This window comes from Trachypithecus francoisi, unplaced genomic scaffold, assembly GCF_009764315.1.
Source record: "Trachypithecus francoisi isolate TF-2019V2 unplaced genomic scaffold, Tfra_2.0 Lachesis_group20, whole genome shotgun sequence".
NCBI classification, from domain to species: Eukaryota; Metazoa; Chordata; class Mammalia; order Primates; family Cercopithecidae; genus Trachypithecus; species Trachypithecus francoisi.
This window is the reverse complement of record NW_022681466.1, coordinates 33,094,969-33,120,042: the sequence shown is the minus strand read 5'-3', so window position 1 is coordinate 33,120,042 and position 25,074 is coordinate 33,094,969. Positions and strand designations below refer to the sequence as shown.

General features: G+C 45.9%; 1 protein-coding gene and 1 long non-coding RNA gene across 3 annotated transcripts in view; one reads left to right on the top strand and one right to left on the bottom strand.

Moving 5' to 3' along the window:
* Nucleotides 1-22,955, bottom strand: part of LPO (lactoperoxidase) — a 29,740-nt gene extending 6,785 nt beyond the window's left edge. Inside the window, exons 1-9 of one of the 2 annotated variants that reach the window (XM_033183632.1) lie at nucleotides 22,733-22,955; nucleotides 18,435-18,512; nucleotides 17,414-17,501; nucleotides 13,588-13,748; nucleotides 12,043-12,160; nucleotides 11,525-11,654; nucleotides 10,610-10,816; nucleotides 8,739-9,063; nucleotides 6,318-6,478 (exon numbers count right to left, since the gene is read on the bottom strand). In XM_033183632.1, coding sequence (XP_033039523.1) covers nucleotides 6,318-6,478; nucleotides 8,739-9,063; nucleotides 10,610-10,816; nucleotides 11,525-11,654; nucleotides 12,043-12,160; nucleotides 13,588-13,748; nucleotides 17,414-17,501; nucleotides 18,435-18,510 — 1,266 coding nt within the window. In that variant the 5' untranslated portion in view covers nucleotides 18,511-18,512; nucleotides 22,733-22,955. Of the gene's footprint in view, nucleotides 1-6,317; nucleotides 6,479-8,738; nucleotides 9,064-10,609; nucleotides 10,817-11,524; nucleotides 11,655-12,042; nucleotides 12,161-13,587; nucleotides 13,749-17,413; nucleotides 17,502-18,434; nucleotides 18,619-22,732 lie in introns of both variants that reach the window. The other variant, XM_033183633.1, reaches the window with a different exon arrangement.
* LOC117067294 lies at nucleotides 11,661-12,477 on the top strand. The gene is made up of 3 exons (XR_004430694.1): nucleotides 11,661-11,841; nucleotides 12,210-12,274; nucleotides 12,354-12,477. It is a non-coding gene; the product is annotated as an uncharacterized LOC117067294 (long non-coding RNA).
* Nucleotides 22,956-25,074: the final 2,119 nt, after the last annotated feature.

Here is a 25,074-nt window from a genome sequence, read left to right as displayed (position 1 = left end):
CTAAATGATATGGATCAAACAACAGCACTTTAAAGCTTTAAAATACATGAAGCAAAACCTGACAGGACTGGAAGAAGAAATAGGCAAATTCTCCTTTATAGCGACAGATTTCAACACCTGACTGTTAGTAAATGGGAGAATTACTAGACAGAAAATTAGCTGGAGTACAGAACTGAATAGCACCATCAACCAACAGATCCAATTGACATTTACAGAGCATTGCATTCAACAACAGCAAGATACACATTATTTTTAAGAACTCATAGAATAGTCAACAAGATAGTCCACAGCAGAGTTTTATAAAACAAATCTTAACAAATTTAAAATAATTGAAATCATACAGAGTATAGTTTCTGATCATGATGGAATTAAACTAGAAATCAATAACAGGAAGGCAACAGGAAAATCTACAAACACTTGGAAATTAAATAACACACTTCTAAATTATACATAGGTTAAAGATGAAGTCTGAAAGGAAATTTAAAAAATACACACTGAATGAAAATGAAAACACAATATATCAAAATTTGTGGGAGGCAGTCAACTCAGTGCTAAGAGGGAACGTTATAGCACTAAATACATTAGAAAATAGAAAAGATTGCAAATCAATCATCTAAGTTTCTACTTTAAGAAACTCAAAAAAGAAGGGCAAAATAAATCCAAAGCAAGCAGAATAGTCTAAAGGATAAAAATCATATGATCCTATCAATTGATGCAGAAAAACCATTTGATAAAGTTCAACATCTATTCATGATAAAAACTCTCAGTACACTAGGAATGGAGCAGAACTTCCTCAATCTCATAAAGGGCAACTACAAAACATTTATAACTAATATTATACTTAATAGTGAAAGATTGAATACTTTCTCGATTGGGAAGACAAGGATGCCTGCTTTCTTACTATGTGCATTTAATATATTATTGGAAGTTTGAGCCACTAGGAAGTTCTAGGAATTGACACGTAATAAGGCAAAAAAAAGGAAGAAAAATCATATAGATTAGAAAATAAGAAATACAACTGTCTTTATTGGCATATTACGTGATTACCTGTGTAGAAAATGCAAGCAATCTCCAGCAGAATGCCTAGAACTAATTGAGTTTAGCAAGGTCACAGGATACAAAATCAACATATTAAAAAAAATAAATTATATTTTCATACACTGATAAAATAAGTAGAAACTGCAATAAAGCTGTAATACCATTTATAATTCCTCCAAAGAAAATGAAATACTGGACCGGGTGTGGTGGCTCACGCCTGTCATCCCAGCACTTCGGGAGGCTAAGGTGGGCGGATCACGAGGTCGAGATTGAGACCATCCTGGCCTCAGAGATGGTGAAACCCCATCTCTACTAAAAATACAGAAATTAGCTGGGCGTGGTGACAGGCGCCTGTAATTCCAGCTACTCGGGAGACTGAAGCAGGAGATCGCGTCACTGCACTCCAGCCTGGTGACAGAGCGAGATTCCGTCTCAAAACAAAACAAAACAAAAATGAAATGCTGAGGTATAAATCTAACAAAACATGTACAGAATCTGTGTGATAAAACTACAAAATGTTGATTAAAGAAATAAAAAATTCTAAAGATTGGGGAGACATACTGAGTTTATGGATTGGAAAACTCAACATTGTAAAGATGTCAACTCTCCCTAAATTTATATATAGTTTGAATGCAATTCCTATCAAAATTTCAGTAAGGTTTTTTGGTAGACATACACAAACTTACTTAATAATATGTATGGAAAGGGAAAGATCCTAGAATATCCAAAACAACTTTGAAAAAGAAGAATAAAGTGTTTTAAGGCTTACTGTAGAGCTACAGTAATTGAGCACTGTGGTATTGGTAGAGGAACAGACATACGTGCAAACCAATGGAAGAGAATAGACAACCCAGAAATAGATCCATGTAAATATGCCCAAATAATTTTTGCCAAAGAAACAAAAGCAATTCAATGGAGAAACAATAGCCTTTCGATAAGTGGTGCTGGAGCAATTTGACATCCATAGGTCAGAAAAAACAAAAAAAGCATCTTGACCTAAACCTCACACTTTATGCAAAAAATTTACCCAAAATGGATCATAGACTTAAATGTAAAACATAAAACTATAAAACTTCTAGAAGGAAAAAGCAGGAGAAAGTCTTTGGGACCTAGGACTAGGAGAAAAGTTCTGAGACTTGACACCACATGCACAATCCAGGAAAGGAAAATTTGATTAAAAGGACTTCATTAAAATTAAAAGCTTTTGCTCTACAAAAGACCTTCTTAAGAGGATGAAACAAAAAGCCCACCAAATTATAGACTGGGAGAAAATCTCTGCAAATCATATATCTGACAAAGGACTTGTGTCTAGAATACATAAAGAACTCTCAAAACTCAACATTACAAGTCAAATAGTCCAATTTGAAAATAGGCAAAATATATGAACAAGTATTTTATTGAAGAGGATACAGAAGTGGCAAATGAGCACAGGAAAAGATGTTCAACATTACTAGCCATTAGAGAAATGCAAATTAAAACAATGAGCTATTACTACACACCTATCAGAAAGGATAAAACAAAAAATGGTGATGACACCATCAGGATGCTAAGAAATTGGATCATGCATACATTGCTGATAGGAATGTAAAATGGTACAGCCACTCTAAAAAATAGTTTGGCAGTTCCTTTTAAAATTAAAAGTAGAAGACTCAGAGTAGCCAAAGCTATGCTAAGCAAAAAGAACAAAACTGGAGGAATCACATTACCTGACTTCAAGTTATACTACAGAGCTATAATAACCAAAACAGCATGGTACTGGCATAGAAACAGACACAAAGACCAATGTAACAGAATAGAGAACCCAGAAACAAATCCACACACCTACGGTGAACTCACTTTCAACAAAGATGCCAAGAACATATACTGGGGAAAAGACAGTCTTTTCAATAAATGGTCCTGGGAAAACTGGATATCCACATGTGGGAGAATAAAACTAGATCCCTATCTTTTACCCATATATAAAAATCAAATCAAAATGCATTAAAGACAAATCTAAGACCTCAAACTGTAAAACTACTACAAAAAAACATTGGGGAAAATCTCCAGGATTGGGCAAAAATTTCTTGAGCACTTTTCTACAAGCATAGGCCACCAAAGCAAAAATGGACAAATGGGATCACATCAAGTTAAAAAGTTTCTGCACAGCAAAGGATACAATCAACAAAGTGAAGAGACAACCCATGGACTGGGAGAAAATATTGATATTTGCAAACCACCCTTCTGACAAGGGATTAATAACCAGAATACATAAGAAGCTCAAACAACTCTATAGGAAAAAAATCTAATAATCCAATCAAAAGATAGACAAAAGATTTGAATAGACATTTCTCAAAAGAAGACATACAAATGTCAAACAGGCATATGAAAAGGTACTCAACATCACTGATCATCAGAGAAATGCAAATCAAAACTACAATGAGATATTATGTCACCCCAGTTAAAATAACTTATGTAAAGAAGACAGGCAATAACAAATGCTGGCAAGAATGTGGAGAACAGGGAATCCTTGTACACTGTTGGCAGGAATGTAAATTAGTACAACCACTATGGAGAGCAGTTTGGAGATTCGTCAGAAAACTAAAAATTGAGCTGCCATATGATCCAGCAATCTCACTACTGGGTGTATACCCAAAAGAAATAAAATCAGCATATCAAAGAGATACCCGCACTCTTATGTTTGTTACAGCACTGTTTACAATAGCTAAGATTTGAAAGCAACTTGTGTCCATCAACAGATGAATGGATAAAGAAAATATGATACATATACACAATGGTGTACTATTCAGCCATAAAAAAGAATGAAATCTAGTCAATTGCAACAACATGGATGGAAGTGGAAATCATTATGTTACGTGAAATATGCCAGGCACAGAAAGACAAACATGGCATGTTCTCACTTATTTGTGGGATTTAAATATCAAAACAATTAAACTCATGGACATAGAAAGTGGAAAGATGGTTACCAGAGGCCGGCAAGGGTAGTGAGGGGCTGTGGGGGGCGGAGGTGGAGATGATTAGTGGGTACCAAAAAATAGAATGATGGCTGGGCGCTGTGGCTCATGCCTGTAATCCCAGCACTTTGGGAGGCCGAGGTGGGTGGATCACTTGAGGTCAGGAGTTCGAGACCAGCCTTGCCAACACGGTGAAACCTCATCTTTACTAAAAATACAAAAATCAGCAGGACATTGTGGCGGGCGCCTGTAATCCCAGCTACTCAGGAAGCTAAGGAAGCCTGGGCGACAGAGCAAGACGTCTCAAAAAAAGAAAAATTAAAAATAAATAAATAAATAAGTAAAAGAGTAAGACCTACTAGTTGATAGCACAACAGTGTGACTATAGTTAATAATAACTTAATTGTACATTTTAAAATAAGAGTGTAACTGGATTGTTTGTAACTCAATGTATAAATACCTGGAAGGATGGATAACTCTTTTTTTTTTTTTGAAATGGAGTCTCACTCTGTTGCCCAGGCTGGAGTGCAGTGGTGCGATCCTGGCTCACTGCAACCTCCACCTCCTGGGTTCAAGCGATTCTTCTGCCTCAGCTTCCTGAGTAGCTGGGACTACAGGCACGTGCCACCACGCCCAGCTAATTTTTGTATTTTAGTAGAGATGAGGTTTCACCATGTTGGCCAGGATGGTCTCGATCTCTTGACCTCATGATCTGCCCACCTCGGCCTCCCAAAGTGCTAGGATTACAGGCATGAGCCACCGCACCCAGCAGGATACCCCATTCTTCATGAAGTGCTTATTTCACATTGTATGCCCTTATCAAACCATCCAATGTACCCCATACATATAGACGCCTACTATGTACCCACAAAATTAAAAACATTAAAAAAAAATTTTAAAACCCTAAAAATGGACTTAGCATGTGACCTAACAATTGCACTCTTAGGCATGTATCTCAAAGAAATTAACATTTATTTTCATGCAGAAACTTATGTTTGAATGTTTATAGTAGCTTTATTCATAACAATCTCAAACTGGAAACTATCCAAATGCCCTTCAAAAGTTGAATGGTTAAACAAACTGCAGTTCATTCATACCGTGGAATACTACTCAGCAACAAAAAGGAATGAACTACTGATATACACAACAGCATGGATGAACCTCAAAGATACTATGCTTAATGAAAAAAGCCCATCTCAGATGGATACATGTCGCATAATTCCATATATATAACATCTGTGAAATAACATAATTATAGAGATGAAGAACAGATCAGTGGTTGCCAGGGGTTATGGATATAGGGGTGAGGGTGGATATGGCTATGAAGAGATAGCATGAGGGAGTTTTGGGGGGACAGTACAGTTAAGAGTTTCTATTGTGGTGGTTACTTGAAGCTGCATATATGATAAAACTGCATAGAGCTGTGCAGACACACACACACATATAGATGATTGCATTTATAACTGGTGAGATCTGAGTAAGCTCTATGGTTTATATCAATGTTAACCTCCTGGTTTTGCCATTGTATCTTGGTTATGTAAGACATTAGCACTGGAGGAGACTGGGTGAGGGGTGCATGGGACCTCCTTGTACATTTTTTAAAGATTCCTGTATAATTCTTAGAATCTAATCATCTGCAGGGAGGGAGGCCCAAAAGCCCTGCCACCGGGGCCCACCTGACTCCCACTCCTGGCTCTGCCCTCTGCTCGCTGCTGGGCCTCCAGCTACCTTTTCTGTTCCCAAACCTCTGTTTCCCCCAGCCTCTCTGCTGCTTCTCTCCTATTGTCTCATCCTTTGAAACCCCCCTCCTATTGCAATATATTAGAATCTATAATTATTTCAAAATAAAATGTTTAAACAATATGTGCACGGTTAATATCAACACATCAACCTTTGTAAGTCTCTTCTAGTTAGTTGATCAGCCAATCAACAATATCTGTTGAGTATGCCCATGAGATGGGCTTAGATGTAGACAATTAAAAAGGAAGACAATCAAATCAAAATAACCCAAATTACTGCGGTGTAGCAGTCCCGGAAGTGAAGGAGCCTACAGTCCCAGTGATGGCACCGGGCAGGCACACTGAAGGGACCAACGCACAAGTGACTTTCCAACACTCTGAATCCAGAGATTCATTTTGAGACAGAGAAGCTGAAGAAATGAAAGGAGGGGGATTTCAAAGGATGAGACAACAGGAGAGAAGCAACAGAGAGGCCGGGGAAATGGTGTGGGAACAGAAGAGGGAGCTGGAGGCGCAGCAGTGAGCAGAGGGCAGAGTCAGGAGTGGGAGCCAGGTGGGTCTGGATGACAGTGCTCCTGGGCCTCCCTACCTGCACGAAGGCTCCCAGGATTTTCCGGGCTTCCTGGTAGAGCTTCTCTCCGTCCCACTGAGGGTTGAGTCTCTTTAGTTCTCTGGCCAGCCGGTTATGCTCGCGGAGAAAGAGGGTGTGGGATGTGGCCAGCAGAATATGCTCTGAAGCTCGAGAATCTCCTGAAAGCCCAGAAGACAGGAAGGTAGATTCTCCCTAACAGCCCCAGGACCCAGTAACCTGCACAAAGAAATGATGGTGCCCCACAGGACCCCTCCATCAACAAGCCCTCCTTCCTGTCAGGTGGAGAGGGATGGGGAGGGGGTGCTGAATCATAGGTTTGACTCTCAGTTCTATATACACACTTTTTAGCTGTGTGACCTTGGACAAGTTACTTAACACTGCTGAGCCTCAGTCTTCTTACCTATGAAAATGAGAATAAAGCCTATCATAGGACTGTGACAAAGGCTAGTGGTGACACACTACACAGTAACATTTTGCTAATTATAACCCAATCGCCTTTTAGGAAGGGGGGCTTCGAATGAATGAAGAGCTTTTTGCTTCACAGAGCAACTTTGAAGGTTTTAGGAATGCAGGTTTGAGGTGAGGAGCTTGGGTAAGGCTGAGTTCCTCTGGGTAATAAAGGGAGAATAATCTGGAGATGGGGGCCTATAGTGGGAGGGAGAGAGGAGTAAGGATGGGGGAGCAGTTAAATGGCCAAAGACCAGGTGTCTCATAAGGGGATAAGGAACTTCTCCCTGTGCCCTCTAATCTTTAGGGGAGTCTATCTATCTATCTATCTATCTATCTATCTATCTATCTATCTATCTATCTATCTATCTATCTATCTATCTATCTATCTTAGACAGTCTTGCTCTGTTGTCCAGGCTGGAGTGCGATGGCATCATGTTGGCTAACTGCAGCCTCAACCTCCTGGGCTCAAGTGATCCTCCTGCTTCAGCCTCCAGAACAGCTGGGACTACAGGCATGTGCCACGATGTGTTGCTAGTTTTTAAATTTATTGTAGAGACAGGGGTCTTGCTATATTGCCCAGGCTGGTATTGAACTTGTAGCCTCAAGCAATCCTCCCACCTAAGCCCCCCAAATTGTTGGGATTACAGGTGTGAGTCACTGTAGCAGGCCAGGAAAATCTATTTAAAATTGCAAATTCTTGGTGTGAGTGCATATTTTTATGAAAAACAAAAAAGAACTCAGTTTTGTGTCTAGATTGATGTGGGGTACATGTGAATGCAAAATCCAAAACATCTATAAAGGTAGCTTGGCCTATGAGCTGGCCTTCTGCATTGTCACGGTGGCCAGGGGGTTTGTCCTAAGAGAGAGGATGTTTGAGGGTGAGATGCCCTCTAGAAGCTGGAAACAGAGAGGACCAGGAGGGCACCTGGAATGAACAGAACTGGCAGGCCTTTGGTCATGCACAGGCTGTATGGAGTGGGGGTTTTGTGCCCAGGTTATAAAAAGCTTTAAAAATATACATTCCTCTTCATCTAGAACTTCCTCTTCTGGGAAATTATCTTAATAAATGTATCAAAAATGAGAACAAAGATTTATCAGTGAAGATATTCCTTACCTAAACAACAGCAACAAAACACAGAAAAACTGGAAATAACTAAATTCCCCCAAGTGGGGTTGAGGAAATGAATGATGGTAATATGTGTCATGCAATACTAGGCAGCCATTAAAAATCATGTCATAGAAGAACAGTTAATGGCATGAAGTAGATTAAGTGAAGATGTCAGGTTTTGGAGCATTATTTATAGTAGGACCCGATTATGTAAAACAATGTAGAACTGTATCTGTGATAGGAAAAACACTGGAAAAATAAGCATTAAAATGTTAATGATGATTATTGGTGGGTAGTGGGATTGTGTGAATTTTTTCTTTTCTTTTCTTTTTTTTTTTTGAGACGGATTCTCGCTCTGTCGCCCAGGCTGGAGTGCAGTGGTGTGATCTCGGCTCACTGCAAGCTCCGCCTCCTGGGCTCAAGTGATTCTTCTACCTCAGCCTTCCAAATAGCTGGGACTACAGGTGCCCACCACCACGCCCAGCTAAGTTTTTGTATTTTTAGAAGAGACGGGGTTTCACCATGTTAACCAGGATGGTCTCGATCTCCTGACCTTATGATCTGCCCACCTCGGCCTCCCAAAGTGCTGGAATTACAGGCATGAGCAACCAGGCCTGGTACTTTCTATTTATTTTCTTTGTTACTTTTCTGGACTTCCTGATGTTGTTTTACAGTGAATTCATGTTCTTGAATTCTTTATTCATCTGGGCCTTTCTGCTAGTCCTGGACCAGGACCTGGCTAGGGACAGCGATGGCTCAGTGTGCATTTTTCCAGAAAGATGACAAGAAGGGGGCAGTGGGAAAGCTTCCCTGGATAATCCCCTTGTCCTTGGGCCCTTCTGTTCCCAGGCTAGACTCACCTGCCAGGAAGCAGGGCACACGGGCTGTGGTGTTGATGAACTCACAGGGGCTTGGCTTGTTGCTGTCATAGGGCAGGTAGGGTAGCCCATGGTCTGAGACCTCCTGGTTGACAGCCATGAGGCCCAAGGGGCTGCTGAGGTTGCGGAGGCGGCTGGCCAGGCTTGGCTCGGAGCTGTACACAAAGCTGGCATCCAGGAAGGAAGTCAGAGCGTTGATCTGCTCTCGGGCCAGGGACTTGTAGGGTGGAGTGGGGCAGACAAATCCAGCTCGGAAGAAAGGCATGCATTTCCCTTGAGTCCTCACCTTGGGGTCATTGGGTGGGAACTGCAGAGAGATTGGGCATAGGTGACTGGGCAGGGGTGGAACAGCTGGGCCCTGGCAACCTCTCCCCAGGGCAAGTCTGGATGCAAAGATGCTGATGGCGCCCTCCTGGGACCCTGGTACCAGACACTGACCCCAGACACTTCTTGCTGACATTACACACCCTGGGCTCATAATATCCTGAAGTTCATTACATCCTGTTGTGTGAAAGAGCTGAGGGTAATCATTCAGTCCTCACAGTGAGGACTCCAAATTTTTGGTGGGGAGGGAGTCCTGAGCTTCCTGGACAGGAAAGCAGAACATGAGGTGGGAACAGATTTGTTAATAATTACTACTAATGACAGCTGCCATGTATTTATTTTGGGCTTACTATGTGCCAGGAATTATGCATACTTTAACTCACCTCAGTCCTCGAAAAAACCCTGTAAGGTGGACAATTCAGTTCCATTTTATAGATGAGAAAACTGGGGCTCAGAAAAGTTAAGTAAGTTACCTAAGAACTTACACACTGGAAGGGAAAGATGTAGGATTCAGATCATTGGCTTCATTCCACAGTTTATGCTCTTTATACCACAGCACATAGCCTTGATTTATTCTGTGAGTGAATAAACGACTCTCCAACTGTAACACCCACGAATAATAGGAAAAGATGCATTCCTGCAAGCTCCTCTCCCTTCCAGATGGAAATTCCTACAAATCCCTGCTCACTCGGATTCATCCAGGTTTCAGGTCCTTCTGAGTGGAGCTGAAGTCATCCTCTACAATGATGTACAGCAGCATAAACTTTAACATGCATAAAATGAATCTCTGGGGATCTTGGTAAAAATGTAGAATCTATTTCCTAACATCTTGTGTGAGACTTGAGATTTTGCATCTCTTTTTTTTTTCTTTTTTATTTTTTGAGATGGAATCTCTCTCTGTTGCCCAGGCTGGAGTGCAGTGGCAGGATTTCGGCTCACTGCAACCTCTGCCTCCCAGTTTCAAGTGGTTCTCCTGCCTCAACCTCATGAGTAGCTGGGATTACAGGCATGTACCACCACACCAGGCTAACTTTTGTATTTTTAGTAGAGACGGGGTTTCCCCATGTTGGCCAGGCTGGTCTCAAACTCTTGACCTCAGGTGATCTGTCCACCTTAGCCTCCCAAAGTGCTGGGATTACAGGCATGAGCCACCTCTCCCAACTGAGATTTTACATTTCTAATAAGCTCCCAGGTGTTACCAATGCTGCTAGGTCGGGGATGTAGACAACCTTCGCCAGTGTTCCTATTCTGCTATCAGTAGTTATTTGTCCAATTCCCACACTGGCCCTTTGTTCTTGAGAGCCAGAGCAGTGTCCTTTTCCCTTTGGAATCCTCAGCATTTAGTGCATTGCCTGGTATGGGGTGGTCAATGTCTGTTTACTGAATAAATAAATGAGTGAGGCATGGAAAACTACCAAATCAGTATCCATGATCTATCCAGAGATCCTAGCTGATGAGCTGGGAATGTCTGCTACATCAGGGTGGGCAAGGGGCTAGCTAGTCAGAGACACCCAGCTGCAGGGCCTTACCATGATGGGGAAGCAGTTGTCTCCCTGGATACAGTACTCATCACACTGGGCTTTGGAGTACTCACTACTCCCCATCTCGGTGTCAGGGGCAAAGTCCAGGTCGTGATCTACAATCTGACCCCACTGCATGAAGAACAGGGACCTGTTTTGGTCCAGAACACCCTCCTCATTCAGATAGCCAGCAATCTTGTTTGATACCTCCCGGGCCTATAGATTGAAACAGAAGGGGAGGGCAGATGAGAGGAAAAAGTGCTTTGAGGATTCAGATGCAACTACAGCTTATTAATTACCTTCCATGTTACAAGTACACTTAATCCCTACAAGGAGTTTGTGAGGTGGGTGGTATTAGCCTATTCTGTAGAGGGGGAGATTGAATCCTGGACAGGTAAAGTCAGTTCTCCAAGGTCCTGCTGCTACAAAGGGACAGGGATGGGGTTGAACCCAGATCCGTATGACTTGATGACTTGCCAGGCCAGTGCCCTTTCCACTAAGAGAGGGAAAACAAAGACAGGCTGCTTCTGAAATACGAGCTACGGAGGTGCCGGGTGTCGGGGAATAGAGAGGGGCTTTCGGTAGGGGCTGCCAGCTCCCATAAGGCCAACAAATAGGACCTCCAGGCAAACAACAGCTGATGCACTCCAGGGGCGAGGGTTGGGGTAAGCGCGAGCGGGATGGGGCAGCGAGGCCATCTGCCCGGGAGACCCCAGGGTATCTGGCCTGCGGCGACCGGGACGTGACCACCACGTGGCTGAGCTCCGGGCTCCGAGCTCTGCTGCCCTCTAGCGGCAGATGGGGGTCTGTGCAGATCTCCATCGCGCCCCCCTGCTGCCCGCACCGATTTCTCCTCCTCCTTTCCCTGCGAGCATCCCGTCCCCTCTGACTCCCATCCTTCACCCCCGCCCGGCCTGCCCTCACCAGCGGGGGAGGGAAGCCGTTGCGCGTCTTCCCCGGCGTCCAGCCGAAGGGCAGGGAGAGCCCGTCCTCGTACTCCGCGGGCAGCCAGCGCGCCAGAGCCCTGTTGGCGGCGCCCAGCGCAGGCTTCCTCCTGAAACCAGCACGATCTTCGCTGAGCTTCGGCAGGCCGGCTCCGGGGCTTCAAAGCCCAGTACCTCATGGGGGAAGGAGCCTCTGCTCGAGGCGGAGGGGACGCAGAGAAGGGAGCCTCTCAAATATGTGGTCTCTGAACTGCGCCCACCCCCTGAAGGCGCGGGGCTCCCCCGCCCCCGGGAGTGGTGCCGCTTCCAGAGACACACAGTGGGCTAGCGGGAGAGGGCTGGAGACGCGCGGTCTTGAGAAGGTGGGGAAGGTGGGAACGCCAGCCCAGGTGGGCAAGGCAGTGGCAGATCTGCCTGGAGTGCCCAAGGAGCAAAAGCCTTGGCGGGGCGGGGCGGGCTGGCTGGAAGGATCGGCCCTCATACCCCAAGCCCCGCCACCTGTTGTTGCAGTCTCCGGTGATGGTGCGGTAAGGGCTGCACGGGTCGCATCTCACCAAGGGAGCAGGGGCACCACAGCCCACCTCCAGAGACAGCGAAGTCAAGTCCAGCCTGGGGTCTGAAACAGAAGGGACCCCAAAGGGACTGAGTTCTTTTTCCATTCACAGGCACCCGTGGGAGGCAGAAAATGGAGACCAGAGGTGAACCTGCATGTTTTGGAATGCATTCCATTGTAAGTAAGTGTTTCTCAAGTGGTTTCTCAATTAATCTGACAGCACATTAAGGTAATGAATTTTATTCCCATTTTACAGGGAAGAAAATGAGACTACAGTGTTCAAGAGACTTGCCCAAGGCCACACAGAGTAACTGGTAATATCCCCAGAATTGCTAGTAATTCCTGATATACCAGGTCCAGATTCATTTGAATTGACAGGTCTTTCTTTTAGAATGGAAATACCCCTGGGAGGTTAAGCATATGTTAGTATGAGTTAGTGTGATAAGACCTCTTTCTTCTAAAGCGTCATTTACATCTAAAGTACCCAGCAAGCAGGGACACAGCGAGCACAGATGTTGGGAAGGGACAGGTAATTTTTCAGGGAGGGCAGGGGTTGTGGGAGGAGTGACAGAGGGGCTTTAGGCATCAGAGGGTTCAGTGGGGGCACAGAGTGGAGAGAGATGCCCACTTCTGAACGCATACCCTCATATGCATACCTCATCCACCCTGGCGTCTGCAAGAACAGGGAGGTGAGGGAATCTGGCTCATGGGGGCTTCTTTGGGGGGCCATCTCTGAAAGGTGGCAGGATTTCAGCTCTCAGAATCTTTTGGATTTCAGAGGTCAAAGTGCTTCCTACTTCTTACCCTGTCCCAGTTTCCTTTTTCTGGAGCTTTGGAATTTGCCCAACTCCTAGGCAAGGTATCCCCCCTCGCTTGATGTTTTCCTAGGGAGAACCTGCAGCCTCTTCCTCCTGTCAGGACCAAACCCCTTCCTCATGACCCTCTGTGGGCTGTGGCATTTGGTTGGGGGTGAGAATGGAGGGGATGGAGGAGGCCATGACCAAGCCATCAGTTAAGTGCATTTACTGATAGCTCCATCTTACCCAGAACAAGATGGAAATCTTAGCTCCTGTGACATTATCCCAGTAAATCCCCCTGACACAAGTGGCCTAAATATCCCTTCTACTAGAGGAAGTGGTGACACTGTGGTTTAGGACAAGGAACCCATGTTTATTGACTTTAGCACTTCCTTTGGGCAGAGGCCTTACAGATAGTGTTATACAAAGAGCACCAATGTCCCCTCACTTGGAGTTGGCAGTGTGAGCTTACTAGGTCTCACTTCCTTCCTCTGCAAAAAGAGCATTGCCCTAGCTGTCCTCTAAGCCCCTTCTTGCTCTGCCAGTCTCGTCTACTGGTCCAAGAAGGGAGAGACGGGAGTGTTCCTCTGAGTAGATAGCTCTCAACAGGAAGTGCAGCTTTGGGTGGCCTCTGCTCTCTCCTGTGGGGAGATGACCCCTTCCTGCCACAGTGGGCTGGTGGGTTTTCTGTACCTGTGACATTGGTCAAGGACGCCTTCTGCCCCAGTCTCTTTAAAGACTCCTCCCACACCTGTCCGTTGCGGATGGCTGTACGCGTCCGGCCTTTGGCATGCTTGAGGTATTCTGAGAGCTGTCGGCTGGTGGGAGTCTCAGAGCTCATGGCAGTCTTCAGCCTACAGTGGAGGCAGATGGGGATCATGGCCTGGACCCTGTAGGAAGGGGGCTGGGGGCCGCTGGAGGGGTGGGAGGGGATGTGTGTACCACATGGCCTCATAACCCAGGCTGCTGCACCTTCCAATACAGTAGCCACTAACCACATGTGGCTATTTAAATTGAAACTTATTAGAATGAAAATTAAAAATTCAGGTCCTCAGCAGCACTAGACACACCTCAAGTGCTCAATAGCCAGGTGTGGTTAGTGATGACTCTGTTGGACAGTGCAGGTAGAGAACATTTCATCATCCTAGAAAGTTATCTTGGACCCTGCTAGCCTAAAGTGGGCTTAGAGCTGGACAGACACAGGGGTAGCATCTGGGTTCCACCAGGATTGGTTTAATTATATGACCTCTGAGTGACTTCCCCTCATTTATGAACCGGGAATCACAGTTTTATCCCATCAGAGACTTATGTGTGGACTTTGGGATAGACTGACTGGGACTGGCTCTTGACTGCCACTTTCCAGTTGTGTGCCTTTGAGGCAAATTACTTAAGCTCTTTGTACTCAGTTTCCTTATTGGTATAATGAAAATAATGATAGTAACCTTAGGTTGAACCATGCTGTTTCATCATTTTGGACCTTGAAAATAGCTGTTTCCTACAGTTCGATTCAGCACTGCCTAGGATTTTGGGGAGGAATGAATGTAGAGCCCCCAGAGCTGCATCTGCACAGAGGATGTGCGAGCATCACTGTCACCATCAGCCGGGTCCCAGAGGGGCTGCTGCAAGGTATTTTAGAGTCCCTGACTCACACCATGAACAAAGGCAGGCAGGCCGCTGGGCCCCCTGGGCTTAGCCTGTAAAGTGCAATCCGAGGTTCCAGATGCTCCTTCTTTTCCCGCCCCACCCCGGGCTCTGCATGCTTCCCCTGCCTGGACACAGATTCACCAGGGACTCACCTCCTTCTCTGCCCTGGGGCTGGGCTCTGTTGGGGGCAGGCAGGTCTTGGAAAGACCTCTTTGCCATCTCCACAGTCTCTACCCCAGTCCTAGCCGTCATCCTCTCCCATCTAGACAGCTCTTACTTCCACTCCTGTCCTCTTACCATTCGTTCTCCACAGGGCTGCTGAAGTGATGTTTTTAGCATAAACGCTGATTCAAGTGTTCTAATGGCTTACTCTGGGGCAACACATCTCTCTACTCTCACCTTATGCGTGATCTTCCTTGCCTCCTGCCTCCACTGGCCTTCCTTTTCCTGAGCACCCCACGGGCTTTCCTGCCTCAGACCCTATGCTGTTGCAGTGCCTGGAATGCCACCCCCATGCCCTCTGCCTGGGTGGCTCCTTACCATTCTCCAACAGGCTTCCCTGATCCCTGTGCCTAGAGTGGCATCCCTTGTCCTGTTTATTTCCTTCATTTTCCTTATAAATTGTGAGTCACTGCACTGTGTGTGTACTTGGGTAACAGAATGTTTCAATGTGACTTGTTCTGTCTCTGTGAGGCCCCTGAGTCCAAGGACTAACAAGCGGGGAAGGGCTCCTCCACATTTCAAAGCAGGGCACTGGTTGGCCTGTGCAGGACTTGCAAAGGAGGTGTATGAACACCAGTTTTGTGGCTTTTATGCTGTCCTCCGTCGTGCGGCTATAAAGGGAATGAATTTGAGGAGGGAGAGAGAATTTTCCTTTGGAGACATTTGCAGAAATACTGGTCACTTCCCTCCCACCACCATGAGGCTCCTCCTTTGCCAGTTTAATTCTAGAAAGAAAGGTCTTAGGAAGAGGGCTTGACTGTGTGTCCTGGAGTCCTGGCTGGGGTTTGACACCTGCCCGAAGAGCAGTGTCCTGACAGCACAGAGAGAGGGGCAGGGCAGCTCCGTTGCAGAATCCAGAATCTGCACAGCCTCAACAGCAGGGCGAAGCTGCTAGTATTCTGGAGGCTGCTTAGAAGGGACCTGCCCCAAGACAGGGTGGGGAGGGATGAAGGAGTGGGCCTGATGCTCTCAGGCAGAGAGGGTTAGAGCTGGGAGTCACTGGCCAGAGAATTTTCCCTATCACAGAGTTGGCAGCAGAATCTCTCTCTGAAACCAGGAAAGTACCCAAGGGGAGACAGAGAGAGAGCTTCTGGCCCCTTGAGGACTGAGCTGTTCAGGGGATGTAGACTCACCACCCCTTTTTCCTCCCTCCCTCAGCTTAAGCAAGGAGCAGAATCCCAGGCTGGGAAGGAGGAGCCCCAGAAAGAGGGAGAAGGAGACTGCACTCTCTTCTCCCGCCAGAGGCCTCAAGCAGTTCTGAGCTGAAGGAAGAGAACAGGTCTGGGCTTTATCTTCTTATGCTGACACTTTAATTCCTGAGATAATCCTGGTCTGGGGACTAGAGGCATCCAGAGCATGTTTTATCATCTAAGTCACCAAAAAAGTTATCTGACGGCTTGAGAGTTCATTCAAGGGCCAAGGACGAGTGAGTGGTGGCCCAGGTCCAATGTAAAGGGACAGCGAGAGGAAAGAATAAGGTTACTTTTTTTCTCAATGTCTGCCCGTTCTCTAGAGTGTGCGTTTCCTGAGGGAAGGCGCCCACGTTGCTCCTGCAGAGGATTGGAGGGTGGTTGACTCTATTGGTGCCCTGTGGGCCCTGGGCTCTTCCCCTTGCTGCCACGGGTGCATCTGCTGCAAGCTCACTCCAGTAACCTTGTTGGGCGCCTGCTTCTGAGCCACTGGAGTGGCCTGGCTGGGGGTGCCGGGGAATTCCACAGGTGTGCCGCAACACCTCTCAGCCACCTGCAAGCCTGCAGCCATGTCTGACTGATGTGGGCAGATGAGGGCTCCCTCACTCCAAGATGGGACAGACTCTGAGGAGCAACTTCGGCTCCAGGTTTCCCTGTAGGGTCAGGCTGAGGCTAGACCTGAAGTCACTTTATTTGTCTAACCTCCCCCTTTGCTTCTCCTGCTTCTTCACCCTGTCACAGCTTCCCTGTGAGCATTTGTGTAATATGTCACCTGCATCTGAATGTAGGGCTGGGATTTAGCTTCTGGTGGACCTGGCCTCAATTAGTCCATATCAGTTGGATGAATGAAGAACTTTTACTGAGAGGCTTTCTAGGACTCTGGAATGCACGGCCCAAGGAAACATTGGGCCACGTGGAAGAAAGTCCTTCTAGGCCGGGTGTGGTGGCTCACGCCTGTAATGCCAGCACTTTGGGAGGTCGAGGCGGGCGGATAACGAGGTCAGGAGATCGAGACCATCCTGGCTAACATGGTGAAACCCCATCTCTACTAAAATTACAAAAAAATGAGCCGGGCATGGTGGCGGGTACCTGTAGTCCCAGCTACTCGGGAGGCTGAGGCAGGAGAATGGCGTGAACCTGGGAGGTGGAGCTTGCAGTGAGCCGAGATCACACCACTGCACCCCAGCCTGGGCGACAGAGCGAGACTCTGTCTCAAAAAAAAAAAAAAGGTCCCTCTAGGGTTAGACTAGCTGTCCTCTTCCAGGTGATGTACAGGCTGGGGACTTTAGGAATGTGGGCTATTGCTCCTACTTGTCATGTACTTGGAAGGCTGGGAGGATGGAAAGGCAAGTTTTATCATTGTTCGCCTCACTGGCCTAGATGTGCTTGTCATGAACAGGAAGCCTGTGAAGGGAAGTGTGTGTGTGTGTGTGTATGTGTATGTGTGTGTGTGTCTCACGTACCTGGTTCGGGAGTCCAGGAAGGCCTTGTTGACTTGGACCTTGGCCTGACTCACAGCATCGGAGATGGCAGAGGTTCTGGTGGTCTGTGCTTGGGGTTGGAGTGGGGAGCAGGAAGTAGGTTGTCAGACACGACTCCTTTGCAATGTCTTCTGCTTTTGTCTCCCTCTTTCTCAGCCATTACCCCCACCCCGCAAATCTGGGCAGGCAGGAGATCAAGATTACAAAAGTTTCATAAGAGTCCTTAAGGGGAAAAAGCACAGAATGGGAAGAATACTCTTGGATCTTCAATAAGATGTCAAAATTGCTCTTCGAGATCTCACTAGAATGCCCAGAGATGGGATGAAGAGGGAGTGTGGCCACTCAGGGTGCTTGGGCTGCTGGGCTGTGGGGATTTTTCTGGTTCCTGGTGAGATGGTCTCATGGACTATCACAAGTTCATTAAAGAGGACCCACTGATCACCAGGACCCTGACGTAGAGAAGGGGATGGCATGATAGTAATGGGATTCCCTGTTCCCTCTTGTATTGGTGTCTGGAGCATGGAGGACAGGATCTGTTTTCTCAACAAGGAGAGCATAGTGGGTTAAATAATGGCCCTCCCAAAATTCACATATGAATGGAACCTCAGAATGTGACCTTATTTGGAAGTAGGGTCTTTGTAGATGTTATGAATTAAAATGAGGTCATACTGCCTTAGCGTGGGCCCTAAATCCAATGAATGGTGGTTTTTTGAGAAGAGGAGAGGACACACAAAGAAAAAGGCCATGCAAAGACTGAGGCGGAGATTGGAGTGTTGCAGCTACAAGCCAGGGAACACCAAGGATACCAGGACCACCAGAAGCTGGAAGAAGAAAGGAAGCATTCTTCCCTAGAGCCTTCAGAGGGAGCACAGGCCTGCCAACACCTTGATTTTGGACTTCTATCTCCTGGACTGTGAAAGAATACATTTCCGTTGTTTTAGGCCACCCAGTTGGTGTGCTTTGTGACAGTAGCCCCAGAAAACCCATAAAGGGAGACACTCACCTCTTGTGGCAGATGCTGCAGCCTGAAGCAAGATGAGAGAAGCCAGGAGGGCTGGGAGGCGGAGAAGGATCCTCATCGCTGAAACGAGATGCAGGATCACTCTGTGAGCCTCTCTAGAGCCCAAGTGGCAGGGTTTGAATCACAGAAAGCAGAGAAAGCCCAAGGAACACCAGACACCCTAACACTGGAACAGGGAAGGAGAAGCCACATTAATGAATGAAACATCTACTTTATGCACAGGCCTGTGCTAGGTGCTGGGAGCGACGGAAAGAGGAGAAGCCGTGGTGGAAGGGAAAGAACTCAGGCTTCAGGATCGAAGGCCCTGATTTATCATTCTGCATGTGTTCCAAATAGCTCTGTGACCTTAGGCAGGTTACTTAACATCTCTGGGGTCCTGGCTTGCTATGGGAGGAGGTGAGACCAAGTGATCCAGAATGTCCAATTCTGCCCTGACAGTCTGTGGTCCTGAGACGCTGTGCCTGTCTTGTCACATGTGTGAGAAACGCTGTTACCAAGCCTGGAGCCTGCCTTTGAGTTCTCCTCCCTCCTTCCCTCCAGGATGCATTGCTCCCTGCAAGCCAATTTCCTCTGGCCCAGCCCCAGGGGAGAGTGCCTGAGAGGTAGACACTCAGCGCCTCCCTTCGGAAACCTGGCAGGGGCTTCCCCATCCCTCAAAGTGCCAACTTCATGGCAATACTGAAAGAAAGTTATGACAAAGCTCAGAGCTCCCCTGAGCCCACAGCTGTGCCCCAGCCTGCCTGGAAAGATTCCAGCTCATGGATTAACCCCTTCGCCATGAGCTTTAACTCTGAACGAAAGTCTTTAGACTAAATTTTGTGCAGCTTTGTTTTCTGATGAGGGTCTTCATTGGGCTTAGTGGAGCAGACCCCATATATCTTCTGAGGAGATTCTGGCTCCAGCCCGGGGAGGCAGCCACAGCGTGCAGATGGAATGATTGTGTGTTTAGAACATGGTCCTGAGAGGCTCCTCAGTTTTCACAAGAGCGCATGGGCTCTCCCTGCAGCACAGCGTTCACTGGTGGAATCCAGAAGCACACCAGGGAGAGCAGCCTCAGGTTGTCCCCCAGCCACGTCTCCCCAAGGCTCAGCTCCCAGAGAGAAATTCTGGAGCTCTGCCTGACAGATTTCCCCACCTGTCTTGCAGACCCTCTCCAAATCTTCTCCACTTGGAATAGGCCAGACCAGGAGAACTCTGTATCTGGATCAGGTCATTTCAGCCTCTTTCACCCCTGTCCGCCTCCAATTTTTCCCTCTAATAATTTGTATCTTGTTGGATGTACTTTCTGTAAGCTAACTCTAGAGAAAAGGCAAGGCATGAATAAATACCTCTCTGGCCAAGATTCTTTCTGTTACTTCCCCCTTCCCCAAGATGAGTTCTCAAACAGCTTGACCTCTCAGTGGGCTCTTGTCCTTAGAGTTGTATGGCCCCAAGGAGGAAGAGATTCTGTGACCTCCTATCCCTCTGTCACCATATTTTGCAACTTCAGGGGACCCATTGCAGGGTTCATTGAGTTAGCAGAAATCTGCCCTTCAAACAAACAGAGATGATGGTTTTGGAGGAAAAGGTATCATTGACTTTAAAAAACAAATTGTGGTAAAAAAAAAAAAAAACAAACCATGGCCAAGTGTAGTGGCTCATGCCTGTAATCCCAGCACTTTGGGAGGCCAAGGTAGCAGATCACTTGAGGTCGGGGTTGGAGACCAGCCTGGCCAACATGGTAAAACCCTGTCTCTACTAAAAATACAAAAATTAGCCAGGGGTGGTGGCATACACTGGTAGTTCCAGCTACTGGGGAGACTGAGGCAGGAGAAATGCTTGAACCTGGGAGGTGGAGGTTGTAGTGAGCCAAGATTGAACCACTGCATCCCAGCTGGGTGACAGAGTGAGACTCCATCTCCAAAAAAAAAGAAAGAAAAGAAAAAACCAAAAACCCAAAAAAACTACATAGCATAAAATCTAGCATCCTAGTCACTTAAACTATGTAATACTATAATGTCAGGTATATTCACATGTTGTACAATGGATCTCTAGAACATTTTCATCCTGTAAAAACTGAAACCCTATACCCATTGAACACCAACTCCCTATTTCCTCTTCCCCCCAGCTCCTGGCAGCCAGCACATCATTGATTTTTTTAAGAGGGCTGTGGGCACAAGCATTCATTATGTTGTTCTTTGAATGACTAATGCATTTCATAATAAATGACAAACACAAGGTAAAAAATTAGTCCATTTTTAAAAAAGGCATTATCTGAGACAGCCTGAGGAAGACAAGATCATAGAAGAAGACATGAAAGTTGAGAAAATTAAACAGGAAATATTACTTAAGTACTCATTTCTCCTCTCCTCTTCTTTGGGACCCCCTTCATGCTCTCCTCACTGGAAAGTGGAGGAGGGGGGACTTCAAGGCCAGAGATAAATTATTTTCCCATGTCTTTGGCAATGTTCTTGGTGGGTGTGAAGGAAGGGTGTGAACAAAAATCAGAGCCAGGTAAATACAAGGTCATGTCACTGAAAAGGGGGTATGCAAAAAGATTCTAGAGGAACACTGTCTGCAGCCAGAACCACGCAGGGCAAGAGGGCATGGGGCTTTAGAGTGTAAAAGGCCAAGAAGAGACTTCTGTGATGTGGGGATATTTATCTGCATTCTTATCAACATGGTGAGTGCAGAAATCATTTCCCAAGCCCTTTGGTTTGCAGCAAAGCCTGGAGCCTTCCCTGGGACATGAAGCACTATCTGGAGACAGAGCCACAGCCTTTGCCCCTCAAATGCCAGGCTGGTCCACAATCCCATGCCTCCACTCATGCTCTTCCTTATACAATACCCTCTCTGCCTAATAAACTCCTATTCATCCTTCAAAACCCAGACCAAATGCCACCTTCTCTGTGAAGTTTACCAGTTTTCTGCAGGAAAAGTTAGATCGTTCTTTTTTCTGTCTTCCCACAATATTTCATCCATATCTCATATTACTGTCTTCACATCTGTTTCCCCTATCAGACCATGAACTCCCGAAGGGCTCCATCTTATGTATTTGTTTTCCAGGACCTAAGTATGTCAAAATATAATAGGTGTTGGGTGCATGCTGAATGAATGAAACTCCTAGAGCAGAGAAGTTCGGCATCTGGAGGTTGCAGAGGGAGAGGGCAGAGATGGTCTCTCGGCAAGCCTCTCACACTGTAATGTGCCTACTAATCACCTAGAGATTGGGGTAAATGCAGATTCTGACTCAGAAAGTCATAGAAGGGGCCTGAAAGTCTGCACTTCCCGTAAGCTCCAGGTGATGACGATGTTGCTGGTCTGCAGACCACACTCTGAGTACCAAGACCTTCCAGACTTTGGTTCTCAATGTTGCTGAGCAGTCACCAAAGAGATGGGGGAAGGCCCGAGAAGGGATGAAGTCAGTGAAATTCTCTTCCATGACTGGAAAGAGCCCTGTGGAGGGTGGTGGAGTGAGCCAATAGGAAAGCCATAATTCTTGCCCCATCACCCACAGGAACACTCTCTTGATCTTCTGAGTGGCTCCAAGATCAGGATGAGAATGAAGCGATAGCTCTTATCAAGCCCTCTAGAGCTGAAATAATCTACCTCAACCAAAAGATTTGAGACACACAATTGCATCAAAAACAAATATTATTTAACCATCCCATTCTCCCAAAATGAAGCCTGCCTAGTACTGCTGCAAACAGGTCACACACCTGCTTGAGAGCCAGGTGTCCACAGGGCACTTCAGACAGCTAGGACTGGGCAAACTAGATGGTCGGATCTGCTGCAGATGGCAGGCATGAGATGCTGGACATGAGATGAAGACCTGACAGCTCCGGCTTAGAGAATGCCTTAAAACACTGCAAAATTTCCACTATAGTGGAGAGGCCAGATTTCATCACACTGTCTCAAGAATAGCACAGGGAGCACCATTGTGTCAATGGTTTTCCCTAAATTCCCATATGATTTTGGACACATTAAATTGCTTAGATCTCAGTTCCTAAGCAGGGTGGATAAGAGAGGTCTATGGTACCTTCCAGCCCTAAGAGTCTATGATTCTGTGACATAGTTTTCAGACACAGAAAAGCCTTTTTCCCCTACAGTGGTTGGGGGAGGCTTAATTACATTCTCTCATATACCAAACAAGGGGAGTGTGCCATGGGGTGGCTAAAGCTGGCACCAGAAAATGCCTGATAGAGACAACTCCAAATCCAGTGCTAAGCTTTCTGAGAAGACGTTAGGAAATTTTATCAACTTTGCAGAAACCAGGAAAGATGAAAGTTGACGAGTCTTACCTGCCCAGTGCCTTGTCTTTTTGCAGCAGCCAGGGAGTTGCTCTGCTTGGAGGAGGTGGTCTTTTATACCTTCCAGCAAGAATGTATTTCTGGGAAAGGCCCAGATGGAAAGATTTTGGTGTGGCTTGGAGGAGACGCTGAGGCTTAGCAGGAAATACCATGTGACTCTGGGCACATGCACCAGGAAACTGCAGAATGGCAGGGATTGTTTGATGCAATACCACTGACTGTGGGTGCAGCAGCTCCTCTTTCCATCTTCCAACTTAAATGCATGATCCTGATCTAGTCCTGGAAGGCAAAGCTGCACGCCCTGAGCACATTTGTCCCTCTTAAACTCCTAATGGGATCCGAATAGCTCTTAGAATTATGAACAATTATTAGGTAGATGCAAAAGTAATTGCAAAAACCCCAATTACTTTTGCACCAACCTAAATGGTTCTCCTCCCCATTCATATATTCGCTGCCCTTTGATCCCTCCCTTACTTTCCACCCAGTTTACTGTGGAATCCAATGGATTCATCTTTTGGATTTAAAATGATAATAAACATTAATTTTTTTTGGTCAAAATTTCAAAACACTTTTGGCCACCGAAGGGTGAGAAGAGTCCTCAGGTTGTCATTAGGATAGTGGGTTGCAGTCCCTGCCTCTGCCATTGTATGGCTCTAGGCAAGTCACTTCATCTTCTGGTGTCTCAAATTTTCTAGTAGTGAAATCAATGGTTGGTTTTGGTGATTATTAAGATTCTATGACTTCATGCCTTCTATTGGGTGGCCCATTAAAAAACTCCAGTATCTGGGAGACTGAGGTGGGTGGATGACTTGAGTTCGAGACCAGCCTGGTCAACATGGTGAAAACCCGTCTCTATTAAAACACAAAAATTAGCTAGGCATGGTGGTGCATGCCTGTAATATTTTAGCAATAGCTACCTGGGAGGCTGAGGTGGGAGAATCACTTGAACCTGGGAGGCAGGGGTTGCAGTGAGCCAAGATCATGCCATTGCACTCCAGCCTGGGTGACAGGACGAGACTCTGTCTCAACAAAACAAAACAAAACAAAACCACCACTGTCCTATAAATTATTGACCTAAAGCTCAAGTATAATGTTACATATCTTTCCTACCTCAATGACTTTGGAAATTCAAGCTCATTAGATTCATATAAGAAGGAAATAGGAAGATTCTGAGAAAACAAAATTTCGTGAGAGTGTATTTTACGGACAGACAATTTAAAATATAATAAGCCTCTTTACGAAATCATACTCTGAGTTGAAAATACTCTGGGAGCAACTGTCAAAAATGTATCAACCCTAAACCAGACTTCTTGGTTCACCTTCAAAAAAGTGATATTTCCTTTCTCTAGATGATGGAATATATCTAAAAACTGCTTCTCTTGTGATGAATCCAGGCAAATGAGCTGGGCATCTCAGAAGAAGGCAGGTGTCCAGGAGAGGTGAGTGAGACATCAGGCTCTTCTTGTTTTCTTTGAAACACACTTCATCTCCTTAGCCAAGCATTGTTTCTTTGACCATTCCTTGAACTTTGGCACATGCTTCTCAAGGTTCTTGCCTCTGAGTTTTATGCTTAATGTGTTCAGGAAGTTGTGTCATTAGGCAGATCTTGACCTAGTTGGTTCTGAATAATTTGAAGATGGAACTTCCTTTTAGAAGACCCTATGGGATAACATTGCTTCCTATGTACAAAATACAGTGAGTTATGGAGTCAGGGTAACAGGAAAATACAGGTCTGACCATTCCTGGGTTTTATCATATTATGACACGATACGATATGTCCTAGATTTGGTCTTTCTGTAATGGGTCAAATAGGATGTGGCAGTGTCAACTCCAGCCCAGTAAGGTCCTTCCTTGATATTGGCATGAAGCACACCTGGAGGCAGTCAATCTGACAGTGACATGCCTATTGTCCTATAGCTAATGTTTATTTCAGAGCTTTGCTGACATGTGATGACATGTTGTCATGGGTTTATCTCAGTCTAGTCAAATCTGTAGCACAGGTAGGTGTCTTCCCATGTGGGAATGGCAAATTGGCCTGAGAAATGGAGAGTGGAAGGCAGAAAGTCCAGGAGAAAGCTAAAAAGGCCAATAGCTTCTCATATGACAGTGCAGAGTCCAAGATATTTTAGCAATAGCAGCAGCAGCAGGGAGTACCCAATGAAGATAAGGTCTATTGCTGGCACATGGCAGTACACACACCCACACACATACACAAACATGCATACACACTTCCCAGAAACACACAGTTTATAAATGAGACTGAGTTTGGACATAGCTGGCTCACCTCTGTCACCTTCTAGAATTAGAATGCTGCATGCAGCATACACAACCTT